A 16,653-nucleotide genomic window follows, 5' to 3' on the forward strand; every position below is an offset into this window, starting at 1 on the left:
ATCTTTGGAGAATTAATTTGAACATTTTAGTGTTGCATTTGTTAACATTAGCTTTCAAATGTTTAAGTTTTTAAGACTGTAGTTCTGTATATGATGGAACAAATATAGTAATGATGTATTATGCCCTTAATTTGGGGTGTTATCCAGATTTGCTTGGAATAGTCCTATTATACGTTTTGTCCCAGCTTAATTATTACTATTCACTCTCAGAAACGCCTTGGTGTGGAGGATTAAATTTATGGTCAGCTCTTGGAGGTTTACAGATGTGGCTTCTTGCATGAGTGGACAGTTACTCCTTAGCAGCGATGAATTGATAGAGACAGCTTCATTCAAGGGACTTTTACTTTCAGATAGTTAACAGAAAAGAAGAGGTGTGTTGCTTCCTCTCCCCCTCAAATACACATACATCTAGAACATACATGAAAGTGACAGGCCAAAATCGTATTTCTGGCCACAATGGATTTGTACGGAGAGCAGAGGAGGTTTTGTTTTGGAGAGTACAACAAACATGTAAGGTCCTAAATGAATGTTGTGAGTTCTGGATTAGCTTTTTTAAATGAAAAAGTATTTAATATGGTTCCTTGCCACCATACTAACAGTAGCTTGAAAACAAACACTCGTTATTCAAGATCTTCCTTAATTTTCAGAGAATCTATTATTTTCATTTTCTAGTGAACCAGAAAATTAGATTATTAGATAATCTAAAATTAGACTATTTTCCTGTTAGCAGTATGGTTTCTAGCACAGCAGCTAGCAAACGTTTTGGTTACAGACCCCTTTATACTCTTAAAAATTACTGTAGACCCCAGAGGGCTTTTATTTATGTGTGTTATATCTATTTTTTATTAGAAGTTAAACCTGAGAAATTAAAATATTATATTTAAAATATTATTTTGAGAGTATGCATAATAATCCCATTACATATTAAGATAACATTTTTATGAAAAATTATTTTTCCAGAACGACAAAAAACATTTAGTGCAAACAGTGGCCTTGTTTTACACTTTTGCAAATCTCTTTACTATGTGGCTTAATAGAAAAAAACCGGATTCTCTTATTTGCTTCCACATTAAATCTATTGTGATTTCACATGTCATGTAGCCTCTGGAAAACTTCATTGTACACTTGCAAGAGAATGAGCATGAAAATGGCAAATAACATCCTAGTGTTTATGAAAGGAGTTTTGACCTTGCAGATTCCTAGAAGGGCCTTTGGGATGCCCAGGAAGCTCCAGATAACACTTTGAGAACTGCTGCTTTGCCAGAAGCTTGGCCTGTATTCGATGAGTATTTTCTGCATCCTTGAGGAAGTACAATTTTGTCCCTTTATTTGAGAAGCTATTTTGTGAATATAACATTTATTAAGCTGATTTTATAGTTCCATGAAGATTTTTGGTCTTACACAGCAAATCCGCATATTAACTGATGCTGTTTGCCAAAAATGTAAGCATTATAAAAATGTAGTTTCTAGAAATACCTTTTGAAAAATAATTTCTTGAAGTTTTTGAGAACTGTACTCGTTTTCTATTTTGTTGTGTTTTTCTGTATTTTTTTAAAAGACCAAGAGTCTCTCAGTGTTTTCAGTAAACTCAAAGTAGGGTATAATGCTAATTATCTGTAACGAATACTATTTTTTGGCACAATTAAAGTTAATTTAAATTTAAGTTTTAATAGAAAATAAAAGCTCCTTCAAGATGTTGATTTTTTTTAAATGTCTTTTTTCCCCATGGATGCTCCCTTTATAATAGTTATATTTTTAATACACCATAGATGCTGTATTTTGTAGAATTTAATTATGGTTTAATATTTGCCTTTTGTTTGTGCTACTCTTCCTGTCACTTTGCCATTAGATGTGAGCTTGTAGAGATTAATTCCTTTACAAGTTATTTGTAAAAATATTGATATTTCTATCAGACGTTTTTATTTGTCTAACAGAATTTTTGTTTTCCGTAGGCTTTTAGATTACTTTATAATAGGAGGAGTAAGAGATCTTAATAAAGATAAAATAGTTCACCCATTTTATAGTTAATGTAAAATTATCTTTTTTACTTCTTAGGTGTGGAGTATGCTGATAACTATTTTTGTTGCTTTAAGTTTAGTGACCATAGCACCTTTTAACATATTTTTCTTTAAAATTACTTCCATTCCTTTTTGCACCTTTGTGATTATTTTACTTTATTAAGAAATAGTTTTATAGTAGTCTACATCCTGGTTTTTTTTAAAGGGTACATGGTAGATGATGTATGTGTATATATAGTATTTAAAATATTGATGAATAGAAAAGCATGTGGTGGAAGGTAATATTTAAAGATTTTTATACAACTTTTTGTACTCAGTTTTTTTGTGCAGACTTTACTTACGAGCTTGATTACTTGAAAGTAGAAATTGGTGAGACATAAGGAAAGTGATCAGGCTATCTATTTGTAACATACTAGTGTTGATGAAATTTGTAATTTACAAGTGAGAAATAGGAAGCATAGTTCACATAGTTCTTCTGCTGTGCTTTTTTCTTTCATTTGAACTGAATAGAGAAATGATAGGTAGTAACTATATGTATTAGTTAGCTCTTGCTCCATAACAAATTACTGTAGAACATAGTGGCTTAAAACAACATACATTTATTATTGAACAGTGTTTGTGGGTTAGGAATGTGGGGACAGCTTAGCTGGTCCTCTGCTTCAAGTTCTCTCACAGGCTTTGAGATGGTCATCTCAAAGGCTCGACTAAGAAAAGATTTCTGTTCAAGTTCACTGACCTCTTTGTTGAAAAGATTCACTTCCTCTCCAACACGGTAGCTTGCTTCATCAAAGCGTGAATGCTGAGAACACAATAGAGGAAACCAGCAAAATAGAAGTCACTCTCTTTTGTAACCTAGTCACGGAAGTGACATCCCATCATTTTTGCTGTATTTCGCTTGTTAGAAATAAGTCATTATATCTAGCCCACACTCAAGGGGAGGATATAAATACCAGAGGTATAAAAAGACATGAATATCAGGAGGCAGGGATCACTGGAAGCCATGTCAGAGATTGCCTATCACATAACTCTTTTTTGCCATAGCTATATAAAATAATGATGGGATATATTGAGAATGCATTCATAGATAATTTTTATTCATTTATCTTTTGAGTACAGAGCCTCTGTTAACTTTGTGAGAATTTTTGAAATATAGATGAGTTCCTTTTGATATGATGTTTTGCTGGTCTGCTGCCTTTCTGTTTCTTTGTATCGATTCCTTCAGTCCCTAAGTAGGATTTTAGGTGCTGTACTTCTTTACATTTACAAGTACTTATTATATACTGGAATTAGTTAAATCCTATTCTCTTTCTTTTGAAGATGCCAGATAGTATAGGCTGTCATAGAGCTGTACTGTTTTACTTAAGAATGTCACATGCTTTGTTTGTTTCATAAAAATTTGAAATGGAATTTATTTTATGTGTTTTGAATATTGAGGTGCTCAGCAGTGCAATTAGTAGAGAAGTTTGGATGTAATCCAGTGATTCGCAAAGTATGGTCTCTGGTCAGCAACATCATCATCTCCCTGTTTGGGATGCAAATTCTCTGTCTCACTCCAGACCTACTGAATCAGAAATTCTAGGGGAGGGGCCCAGCAATCTGTGTTTCAACAAATTCTTTACAGCCACTATGGAGAACAGTATGGAGGTTCCTTAAAAAACTACAAATAGAACGACCATATGACCCAGCAATCCCACTACTGGGCATATACCCTGAGAAAACCATAATGCAAAAAGAGTCATGTACCAAAATGTTCATTGCAGCTCTATTACAATAGCCCAGAGATGGAAACAACCTAAGTGTCCATCATCGGATGAATGGATAAAGAAGATGTGGCACGTATATACAATGGAATATTACTCAGCCATAAAAAGAAACGAAATTGAGCTATTTGTAATGAGGTGGATGGACCTAGAGTCTGTCATACAGAGTGAAGTAAGTCAGAAAGAGAAAGACAAATACCGTATGCTAACACATATATATGGAATTTAAGAAAAAAAATGTCATGAAGAACCTAGGGGTAAGACAGGAATCAAGACACAGACCTACTAGAGAATGGACTTGAGGATATGGGGAGGAGGAAGGGTAAGCTGTGACAAAGCGAGAGAGTGGCATGGACATATATACACTACCAAACGTAAAATAGCTAGTGGGAAGCAGCCACATAGCACAGGGAGATCAGGTCGGTGCTTTGTGACCACCTAGAGGGGTGGGATAGGGAGGGTGGGAGGGAGGGAGCCGCAAGAGGGAAGAGATATGGGAACATATGTATATGTATAACTGCTTCACTTTGTTATAAAGCAGAAACTAACACACCATTGTAAAGCAATTATACTCCAATAAAGATGTAAAAAAACAAAAAAAACAACAACAGAAAAAACAAATTCTTGAGGTGATTCTGATGGCCACTGAAGTTTCAAAACCACTAATCTATTCATTCCCTTTAGAACCTGAATATCACTTTTCCAAAAACTTTTGGCCTGTAATAGAAATCTTGCTTTTACTATTGTATGCAAAACTTTCCAGGAAAACAAACATTTTTTCCCTACTCATTTTACAGATAAAGGATACAAAAAAGAAACACAGTGCATGCTTTGTGTATTTCAAACCTGTTGGCTGGGCAGCATGTATGTTGGCCAGGAAAGGTGGGATTGTTGAGGGAGACAGGACCGGGAATTTTGAGATGCATTTTCTTTTTCATTACACTGTTTCTTTTGTTAACAAAAGTCGAATACCAAACGGTGATTATTTTAGATGAAAATTGTGTTGGTTTAACATTATATCACATATTAAATTTTCTTAGTAGCATTTTGAAAATACATTTGCTAATTGTCAAACAATGGATTGTATAGTGTTTCATCAACTTTTAAGTTCTGTTTCAGTGAACACTTACCAATAAAGATTTTCATTGAATTATCTTAGATGAAATATAGGTTTCACAAGAAGGACCCTTTATAAGTTCTCATGCCAGCTTTCTGATGTGTAGATACTGTTTGGAAAGACATCTGTATCTGTCTATGTTGCATAATTTTTGTGTTCTTAATCCTTTTCAGTTGATTTTTTTAAAATCTGTCCTATGATACTACTGTAGTAAGATTAAAATTTAAAGCAAAATGTTTGTAATTTTAACTACCTTCATAGCATACTTAATAGTTTGATTATATTCTTTTATTTTTATGTTTTGTGAAAGTTTTTGAGGAATAAATTTTGAGAGGGCTGATTAGTATTTTCTTACTTCACATGAATTCACATTGTAGTTAGCTGAAGTGATGCATGTTGCTCGTGTATTTACTTAGGTAAAGTTATTAGGATTACAGAGTGGGTTGCTGAATTTGGTATGGTTTTTTATCTTACACACCTAGGACAATAGTCATTCATTTAAATAGTCATGTATTTAAATGTGAAAACTAGGTCACATAGTGAAGTCCAGTAGTGCTCTAAAAAAATCTATACTGTTCTAAAGAAAATCAAGTAATAGTAGACATTAAGAACATTTAATATGCTCTACCTTCCTTAATTTCCCATTTAGTTTGGTGTCTGGGACTCTGCTAGTTTGTATTGTTTGCTGGATTCTTTTAGCTTAGTAATATAGGAAGCAGCAAGGTACCTCAGGATGGATGAGAATTACCATGAAGTGTAGCTCATTTTAGTAGACTTGTGGATGCCTAATGATTTTTGAAACATGATGGCTGCCTTATATATCTTTTTCAGTCTTCTTGGTTTTGTAAGTTTAGCATATCCTTTTATTGCATGGGTGGTTAAATAAGTTGCTTCATTCTCCATTTTAAGGCCACTTGCTGCTTTAAGATCTTTTTGTATAATCCTCTTATTCTGGTAAAACATGAACAGAAAAAGTTTAAATAAATTATTGGCAGATGTTTCATTGACAAGCAAACACTTGAAAGCAGTTTTTTTCATTATTTTTTCTTATGCATTTAGTTAATGAATTAGATTACTTTTTCCTCTTTGGGAATAGTTTTGATGCAGTTTTTAAGATTGGATTTAGTAAACCATTCTGACTTTGTTGAAGTTATTATGGTATAAAATGTTCCTTGAAAAAGTTATTTATTTTTAAAATTTTTCTACTTAGAAATGTCGTTTTTCTTCAAACAAGAAACTGTTATAATTTGCATGACACATACATTTTAAATTAGGATTTATGGGCACATTTGACCAATGTAAATTGAGAATGTTTATACATAGCTTATTTCTTAAAGTTTATAATGTGTGCTAATGAGTGAGAGTCACTCAAATTAGTATTTACTGACTTCTATAGAAGTAGACTTAGTGTGCCCTAGGGGTTTATATATGTGAATTGGCTATACCCCCTATCCTCCCACAAGTCAAGGGAAGTAATAACCTTTCCACAGTCGTGTCAACAACAGTAAAACAGTTCACACTAACACTTGAACCTCCCTCGTAGCTTTACTAAAGTGAATATCCATCGTCTTCCAAGTTACCTTGCACTACCTGCAGTATTTAAGAGCCCATTGATCACTTTCCCTGTTAAACTGTTAAAATAACAAGATCAGATGCTGATTATCAAACTTAGTGTTAATTTCATGGAGTTTGATATTTGTGTATGCACAAGTGTGCTTTTTTAACTGATGTCTCACTTCGTTTGTGATTACAACTAGTGGGGGAAACCTTGTTATGAAGTTGTTAGACTGGGATTTCATCAGGAAGTCTGACGTTACATTTGAATTGTTGGTCCTCTGCAAGAAAACAGAATGCTGCTTTTGACTGAATAAGCCAGGACAATGAGGCGAGGGGTTTTATTTCAAGGTTTTCTTTGGTGATGGCATAAATACATAACAGGTTATGAAATCCAATTACTATATTAAATTTCATCACTTGTTTTTTAGGTATTCCAATAACTGTACCACCTCCAGGTAAAACTTTTTTCATGTTTTCTCCATCATTGTTAATAAACATGAAATTTCAAGCTTACAGTTACAGGAGGGACAGTGTTGATGTGGTTAGAATGTGGAATAGGCTATTGGGATTTCAAGGTCCTATTTTCAGCTCTGCCTTTGCTTCATTCGAGTTTTGATTAAGATATTTAGTTTTCTTATACTTGTCTTACCCATTTCTGTAGAAGTAGAGATTCTGAGAAAATTCTTACCATATCAATTTATTAAAGAAAACAGTATAGGATTAAAAATAAAATTTTTATTAAAAATTGTTTTTTCAGACCAATGAATTTTTTATGTATGGAGTGACTGCAAGAGAAGAGAAAGATCATTTATCTGATTTTATCATGGTTTCTGATTTTTTTATTTTTACCCTGCTGGCATAACTCAATGTTGTGAGAAAGTATGTTCTGAACCACACAGATAGATTGACAGCTGGACAGATGGTTGTTCATAGAGCAGTGATTAAATTGTTCATTGTTGTAAGGATATGATCAATAGGAGTTTATATGTGGCCCAGTGTTTTTTACTTTTTTTTTTCAGTTCTTTTTAAATTTTTTTTATTTTTTGGTAGTGTGATACAAATATGATAGCAAGTGTATTTACTGAGTTCAGTATTAAAAGTCAAGAAGTATAAAGAGAATGAGAGGTGACAGTGCTTGGAAAGGTGGGTCTAAATTCAAAATGACCTTGATAAACAGAAAATAGTGGAGTTTAGATAGCATGGGATAGTATACATATTTAGATGTGGGATAGAGAGTCACTGATTATGTATGAATATGGCTGAAAAAGACTTATTAGGAAAAGTCATAAAGGAATCATTGGTGTGTCTTTATAGGTTAAAAAGAAGTGTGATTGTAAGGCTATATAAAGTAGGATTGTGACTCTAGGACTAATGTAGTAATTGCTAAATTTTACACTGCTAAGATGCTTAATAGAGGAGACCCTAAAAACTGGACACAGTGAAGATGAGCATGGTGAATTTGAAACAGCTTGAAGCAGGGCTAAAAATGGATTTAAATGGACTTCTGAGAAGGGTTAGGAGAACTGGGATTCATTTTTACCAAGAATACTAAAAAGGAAGCTTAGTGGAAGTGTTTTCAAACATGTATTTCAGTGGATTGCTTTTTGTCCTCATGCAGATCAGCATATGAATTGTAGTGAGAGAAATTCAAATTATATAATTTAATGTGCTTCCTAATAGTCAGTGTTATTAAAGCTTGGCAGGAATTGGTGTCATAAGGAATTGGTATCATAAGTTGTAGAATCTTCAAGTCTTGTTGGGATATTTTATTGCCTATCTGAATTTGAAAGTGCAGAGTAGATTAACTGTTAAGGTCCCTTGTAGCCATACCCTGTGGTATTTCATTTAGGTTTTGTGAATTATTCAGAATGCAGACCTCATGATATAAAGGTACAAATTATTTCCTTTCTAAACTAATTAAAAAACTATATTATGTGCTTTTCTTTATAAATTAGTTCTTTAGGGTTGTGCTATTTAAAGCGTATTTTATGATGGATGTTCTCAGCCTTAAGTATTTATATATTTACTGGTAAGATTTTATTTATAAATTATACATTTTAAGGAAATTTCTATACATGTAAACTCAAAATATTTTTTGAAAGAGGTAAATGCTATTTTATTTGCTTTTCTTCTAAAATACTTAAGATATATCTGGTGGCAACACTACTACTGTTTTATATATGGAAAAGGTAAGGCATTGAGATTAACTTTCTCACACTCACAAAATGGGCTGTGTGTGGTGCTGAAAATAAGACCGGGTGTCCTGACTCCCAGTTTGTGCTCTGTGTATTAGACCAGACTGTTCATGTAAAGTTATATTCCTCCAAAAATCTGTTCATAAATTTAAGCTCCATTTTTTTCCTGTCCATTATAACATAGAGAAGCACGTTATATCCCCAGAGAAATTTAGTGACACACAGCAACCTTAACTCTTGGCATTAAGTGTACGTTCTGTTAACTTTTTTTATCTTATATTGAATGTTTCAGGTTTTCCTCCTCCACCAGGCGCTCCACCTCCATCTCTTATACCAACAATAGAAAGGTAATCAGTATGGATACTGTAAACTTTTTTATCATTGATAGGCTTCTGACAGAAGAATCATATGTATCTTGGTAATATTTTCAAAGGTTTAATTTTATAAACAATAGTACCTGCCTTTTAATTCATAAGTCTAGATCTATATTAGTTACTTTTATATAAGATGTTGGACCTATAGCCTAATAACAAAACAGGACAAAGAAAACTAAATGATAGTATTTTGAAATATCTTGCTTTGATTTACAATACTCTTATTAAAGAAACCTCTAGATTGTAAAAACTTGGCTGTAGTCAAGTTTTGTGGGATGTACAAACATGACTAGTAATCATGAATAATGCATGTCTGTTTTAGGATTAAGTAAGGATAATAACTATTTTCAGGGACCACAGTAAAGCAAAGCTGCCTTATTCCTTGCTACCCAGTGCAACTCAGCTTCCACAAAGGAAGATTGGATCCCTTCTGCGTGGCAGTAGCCTTATTTTTTATACCCTGCGTTTATGGTTTGTGTTATTTGGAATGCTGTGGTAAAGAACATTTACCTCATGGATGGCAATACCATGTTTAACCCCATAGGTTTTGGAATCACACTAACCTGGTTCAAATTTGGCTTCAGAATTTCCCAGCTTTGTGTTCTTAGCCAAGGTTCAGAACTATTCATTGAGACTCAGATTCCTCTTTTACCAAATGGGGGGTTGATAGAGTTGTGAAGATTAAAACAGCTAGTGAATATAAAGCATCAGCACCATTCTTTGCAGATAGAAATAACTAATAAATGGTAGCTATTACTATTTCCTCTTAAGTGGCAAATAAACTCTATAAAAAATACCGTATTTCTGAAAAAGTGATTTAAACTATATAAAAAGAAAAATTGTGAGAATTTTACATCAATAACATCAAACCGTGCATATGATTTTCAAACAAAATGATAAAACTCAGTGAAGTGTGACTTGTGAGACCATAGGATTTAATTTTAAGTTCTTGTTAAACATTTGTTTTCACAATCAAAATATTGAAAAGTAGTATTTGTTGATTCTATCAGTAGGGCTGAATTTCTGATTTTTAATCATTAAAGTCAGTTTTTTAAGGCAAAATTTTAACTAAAGTCTGAAATACTTTGTTAGCCTCGAAGTTTCTGTTACTTATTGTGAGTCAGGCTGAATTGATTGGATTACTCATGTTAGTACTAACAAGCTGTATTTTCTTTACAAGTAGGTGTTAGGTTTTGAGGTTAAATAGCCTGTGTTTTTAAGTATTAAAAAATGAAGTTACAGAATTACAGGTACCATTATATGGTGGTTAAATAAAAGTCATAATTCTGCCTTATGTTTTGCATTTGCACCAAATTAAAATTCAGAACTTCCTTGCAACACATAAAAATATATTTTTCTTCGACAGTGGACATTCTTCTGGTTATGATAGTCGTTCTGCACGTGCTTTTCCATATGGCAATGGTAAGTGTTATTTTTCAATTGCCCAGATTCAGTTTGAATCAGTAAAGTACTTAAGTACTTTTAAAACAATAGAAACATACTTCCATGGTTTAAAGTACTATCTTACAGAGCAATTAAAAAATATTTACTACAGGAATAACTAGGTCTTACATATATTCCAGGTTACTTAACAGAATACTTTTCATTTCTTTATCAACTCTACTTTTAAAAATTAACAAATGGTGACACAACGGGGATATTTGTCCCTTGCCTTTTCCTAAAAGTATTTAGGATTTGTCACCAAATTGTCCATCTTCATTGTCCATAATCTTTTTTGTTTCTTAACTCACGGTATCTGACTAACCTCTTTTCTCATCTTTCCCCCTCACTGGTTTATCTTTTCTTCTAGATCATTTGGCAAGTTCTCTTTCATGTTCACTCTTGACAACTTTATCCCTTCTAAGGCCTTCTGATACCACTTTCTGCTTAGATTTCTTGATCCATTCGTTTATTTTAAAAGAGCTGTGCATTGTACTAGGTTTTTTTTGTTTTTTGCGGTACGTGGGCCTCTCACTGTTGTGGCCTCTCCCGTTGCGGAGCACAGGCTCCAGACGTGCAGGCTCAGCGACCATGGCTCACCGGCCCAGCTGCTCCGCGGCATGTGGGATCTTCCCGGGCCGGGGCATGAACTCGTGTCCCCTGCATCGGCAGGCAGACTCTCAACCACTGCACCACCAGGGAGGCCCCTGTACTAGGTTTTAAGGATACAGTAAACTAGACATAGGTTTGCTTGCCTTCAACAAATTATAAGCTAGTGAGGAAACAACCAAGTGACAGAAGAGGGTATCATAGGAGCATGGTGGAGGGGTCTGCCACTCCACTGGAGTGGGGTGTAGATGATTTGATTTGGGGTTCAAATCATGTTCAGAAACATGGGGGTGTGAGAGAGTGTGGTAGGCTTTATGAACTGAATGAAGTGTGGTGTGGTCCGAGTGTAGAGAATACGATGAACATCTAGAGATGAGATAAGAAATGGTGCAGGGGTGTTACAGCCATGCTGTAGAGTTTAGACCTTAGTCAGAGGGCTGTGAGGAGCCATTTAGTTTTATGCTGATTTGCATAATTGTTAGGTTTACATTTGAAAAGCGTCCATTCTGGCTACTTACTGTGAGGAAATTGGGGATTTGTAGGGTGGGAGAAAGGTGGGAAGGGCAGAGATGCCTGCTTGATTGGGAGAACAAGAAGCTGTTAGAGTAATCCAGGGGAAGAAATTTATAGCCCTGAATTCAACTGATACCATGGGGGATGGAGAAAATTAGTGGTTCCAAAGGCATTTATGGAGCAGAATTTGTAAGTCTTGGTGAGAGATCAGATCATAGTATCAGTCATATACTTTCTGTTAACCTTCTAGGTATCTGTGTCAGGGTTTTGTACTGTCCTTCAGACCCACCTTGTTCAAAGCCACATATTCCATTCATTCACATCAAAAGGTAGTCTTTCTGTTATTTGTTTCAGTGGTTATATCACATTTTTTCCCCTGGGCTCCCAGGAAGTCACACTCTTTGGGTTGGAATCTTGCTTCCCCCTCTCATTATTTATGTGACTTTTGTAGATCTTTAATCATTAAATGGAGAGCATAATTCTTCCTCCTAAGATCAGAGAGAATACACTGAAGCATGTTAGTCCTGCCATTTAACAAACATTCAAATATTAGCTGTTATTTTTCTGATTATCCCCATCTCCAACAAGCTCCAAGTTCCTTCCCTTTTCTGCACTTGGAGGCGGTTATTTTTCACATCTGTTAATTGAAATTTGAATATAAAGGACTCAGCACAGTGCCCATAATATGTACATACTCGATAAGCATTACTTATAAAATTAATTAAAATTTATTTTTACCTTTTTTATGGCACTTAACATTTTCTGCTTTGTCATTAAATTCCTGTGTATTTGTTTCAGTACAGATGAACTTGAGGGGTAGCCCATATCAGAAAGAATAAGACTTTATTCTTGAGATTACCTGCACAGTTTCCTTGTGGAAGATTTCATTTTTTAAAAACTGGCTAATTAAGCCTTTAACTTTTTCTCAAAGTAATACATGCACATTTTTAATAAAAAAGCAAGAGTTTTCTGCTCACTCTTTACCACCCCCTCAGAGATGAGCTTTTTCCCCCCCTTTAATGAGGATGTCTTTAGTACTAACAATGATAAAGCATAGCACAAGAATTAAATAGAGGAAAGTTAGGTTTCTTTATCCCAAACAAAGCCTTGGAATGAAGATGATAAATACTACTTCCTCTTTATTGGTAATTCTGTTTTACCTTTGTTTATTTTAGAATTTTGTAGTTCATCCTCAAACACTACTAAGTAACTGTAGATGGAAACAATGATTTTTCTTGATGTGCATATTAAGATTGTGCTTATAAAGTAATACCTAGTTTAAAAGTAATCTTTGCAGGAATATTGAAGAACTGCAGAGACAAACATTTTTAATGGTTTTTAGTTCTTTTGATGGTCTGCATGGCATTTCTACATAGGCTTATCACCCTATTTCTTGATTATATAACTTTATAAATTTAGATCTGTTATCTTCCTAGTGTGATAGATGTGTATTTTACTCACTTACCATCATTACTCCTCTCCTATTCCCCTGAAGTGAAATTATATTACTCTGTTTCTTCCTCTTTTTATTTATATACCTACCCTCTGTTTCATGTACCATCAGTCTCTACTACTGTGTCTTTCCAAGCCTTCACCTCTTTTTCCACCTCTGCCTCCCTGCTTTGATCACCTATACTTCTAATATTCTGTCTTGTAACCAAAATTATCTGTGCCCTGACAAATACTTTATTCTAAAAGCTAAACAATAAACCATAGTCACATTATTATGACTGTGTAAGTATTCTGTACTAAAGTGATAATTATACTCAAGCCCCTCAAAGAAGAAATTTTCTATGGCAGATACATTAAAAGTATCATTTTTTTTAACACTTCATCAACTGTGCAAAGTCATACCACATTTTAATTGGGTTCATATTTGAACCATGAGTTTCTCTACCTCAAGTATACAAAGATATTCTTTAATACATTTTTCCCCAAAAAAAGTTGTCAAATTTCTTTTTCCTGTGTAAGTTCTTAAGCCATCTGGAATTAATTTTTGCCTACGTTATAAAGTAAATATGTAATTGTCCCAGTGTTACTTGGTTATCCTTCCTGAGGGATCTACAGTGTCATCTCTCCATTCGTGTATCAAGTTTCCCTGCATGCATGGATCTGTTTCTTACCTTTCTAGACTATTCATTTGGTTAATTTAACTGTCCCTGTGCTAATAATGCCACACTACCTTAATTTTGAGTTCTATAGTAAATCTGATATCTGGTTCGGCAAAGTCTATCTACCTTATTCTGCTTCAGAAGTATTTTGGGGCCATTGCTCTTACATATCTATTTTAGAATCAACTTTGCAAGTTCCATGAAAAACTCTGTTGATTTTTATTAATAATTAATGCTTATATTATGCGTACAAGTATGACAAACACTGTTAATTCATGTAATCCTGACACTTTATAAAGCAGGCATACTGTTATGACCCTCATTTTATGGACTAAGGAATTTAAGAACAGCCAGATTAAGGCCATTTTCCCAATGTCACACAATAAGTGGCAGAGGCAGGCTTTAAACCTTATAGCCTTGCTCCAGAGTCCTTTCTCTTACTATACCATGTTATTTGTTACATTGATGCTCTAGAACAGTTTGTAGGAATTCATACCTTACAACATTGAGTTAATGTATAAAGAAGTACTCTCCATTTAGGGAGGTGTTCTTTAATGTGTTTCAGCTGAGTGCCGTAATTGTCTCCATACACTTCTTGCACATCTTGGGTTAGATTTAGTCATAGGTACCTATCTTTTGTTCTTATAAATGGTGTATTCATTTAAGCTCCATGTACTGTTTGTATTTGCTTGTATTTAGAAATATAATTGGTTTTTGTTTTATTTATATGTATATATATTGATCAATATATATGTTGATCTTGTAGCCTGTTACCTGTTGAACTCTCACTATAATTTGTTTGTGAATTCTCTTCAGGCAGTATCATCTGCAATTCCTTCCGTTTCAGATTCTTATTCCTCACCTCCCCCCACCCCCAACCCCCTTTTTTTGGTCTTATTGTTCTGGCTAGGATCTCCATATAATATTGAAGTACTGAAAGTGGAGTTCTTGTCTGGGGACACCCCCCCCCCCTTTTTTTTTAAAGGAAATGCTTTTGTATTTATACTACTAGGTTTTTACTCTTAGGTTTTTGATAAAACCCTATGTCAGTATAAGGAAAATCTCTTCTTGTTTTCCAAGGGCTTTTAAACTGTGAACGGATATTGAGCTTTATCAGATGCTTTCTGAGTTGATCATACTGTTTTCCTTCTCTGTTAATGTGGCAGATTTCTAAATTTTTCTAATATTGAGCCACCTTTTATTTGCTGAGGTAAACCTAACTTGGTCATGATTGATTACCTTTTTATTCTTTAAAAATAAACACTGACTTATTTAGGATTTTGACAACTAGGTTCATATGTAAGATTGTTCTGTGATTCTCCTTTATTTGTACTGTCCTTAACTGGTTTTAGTATTAAGGTTATACAAGCCACATGGGATAAGTTAGGCAATAATCTTTTTTTCCTATTCTCTGGAAGTTTGTATATTATTAGCGTGATCTGTCGTAAAAGTCACCTGTAAAAGCCATATGGTCTTGTGGGTAGGTTTTAAATTACAGATTTAATGTCTTTAATAATTATGGTACTAGTCAAGATTTCTTTTCACTCTTGAGTTACTTAATGTGTTGGTCTGAAGTATATAATGTTCTCTGTATTGTTTAATCTCTGCAACATCTGTAGTTGTAGTCCCTTATTGGTTCTGATAATTTTTATGAGGTCTGTTTTTTCTTAATCTTGTCAGAAGATTATCATGTTTTATTCGTCTAGTCTTTAAAAACCAACTTCTGGCTTTGTTTATTGTATGGTAGTTTTCTATTTACTTGATTTCTACTTTTATCTTTATTATCTCCCTTCTGTTAGATTATTCTATTTTTTCCTAGGTTCATAAGTTGAAAGCTTAATTCATTCACTCTCCATCTTTTCTAATCTAGTGTTTTTTAAGATTAATTTCCCTCCAGAACAGTTTTCATTTCTAGACTTTTGATATATTGTGTTTTTGTTTATGTTCGGTTTTTAAACTATTTTAAATTTATGACTTTTTTGACCCCTGAGATATCAGAAGTGTGTTTTAAATTTGATTTATATGGAGATTATTTTCCCATAATTTAAAATTTTTACTTCTAATTTAAATTGTATGGTGGTCAGAGAACATGGTGTCTGTTATACTTATCCTTTGAAAGTACATAGTATATTTTTATAAATGTTTCATATGGGTGAGAAGAATGAGTATTCTTTACCTGCCCTGGGCAGTATTCTATGTTATGTCCATTAAATCAACTTTGTTAGCAGTATTTTGCTTGGTCCTCATATATCTATAGTGATTTTTTTGTTTGCTTAAAGTGTCAGTAATTGAAAAAGTATGTTAATCTCCCATGATCATGGTGGATTTTTTTATTTCTACCTGTATTATTTCTATTAGTTTTTACTCTATAAAAAGTAAGGCAATGGTGTTAGATATTTGGAAGTTTAATTTGTTCTGTCTTCTTGGTCAGTTGCATTCTCCACCTTCAAGTAGTCTTCCTTTCTTTCCCGAGTAATCCTTTTTGTATGAGTGTGCTTTAATACAGCTACTCATATGGAAATTGGGGGATATTAGTATTTTATTTTATTACTATTTTATTAGTATTTTCCTTTTTCCCCCCATTCTTTTACTTTCAACCATTTTGTGTGTTTTTTATGTCTCTTATCTTCAGCATTTATTTTTTTTTATTTATATAGTTACTGTTTATTAAATTTTTTTTTTTATTAGTTTCTGCTTTATAACAAAGTGAATCAGTCATACATATACATCTGTTCCCACATCCCTTCCCTCATGCATCTCCCTCCCTCCCATCCTCCCCATCCCACCCCTCCAGGCAGTCACAAAGCACCAAGCTGATCTCCCTGTGCTATGCGGCTGCTTCCCACTATCTATCTACCTTACGTTTGGTAGTGTATATATGTCCGTGCCTCTCTTTCGCTTTGTCACAGCTTACCCTTCCCACTCCCCATATCCTCAAGTCCATTCTCAAGTAGGTCTG

At 33.9% G+C, this 16,653-nt stretch overlaps 1 protein-coding gene across 39 annotated transcripts in view; it reads left to right on the top strand.

Annotated features, from left to right (window-relative positions):
• The window catches only part of FIP1L1 (factor interacting with PAPOLA and CPSF1), a gene marked incomplete at its 5' end in the record, with an annotated part of 65,905 nt that overhangs the window by 38,888 nt on the left and 10,364 nt on the right, over window positions 1-16,653 (top strand). For 21 of the 39 annotated variants that reach the window (XM_079702466.1, XM_079702482.1, XM_079702477.1 and 18 more), the window contains 3 exons: window positions 6,881-6,907; window positions 8,940-8,994; window positions 10,388-10,443. In XM_079702466.1, coding sequence (XP_079558592.1) covers window positions 6,881-6,907; window positions 8,940-8,994; window positions 10,388-10,443 — 138 coding nt within the window. The remainder of the gene's footprint in view (window positions 1-6,880; window positions 6,908-8,939; window positions 8,995-10,387; window positions 10,444-16,653) is intronic. The other 18 variants (XM_079702458.1, XM_079702473.1, XM_079702448.1 and 15 more) reach the window with 1 other exon arrangement.

The sequence above is a fragment of the Hyperoodon ampullatus genome (genome assembly GCF_949752795.1).
Source record: "Hyperoodon ampullatus genome assembly, chromosome: 1".
Taxonomy (NCBI): Eukaryota; Metazoa; Chordata; class Mammalia; order Artiodactyla; family Ziphiidae; genus Hyperoodon; species Hyperoodon ampullatus.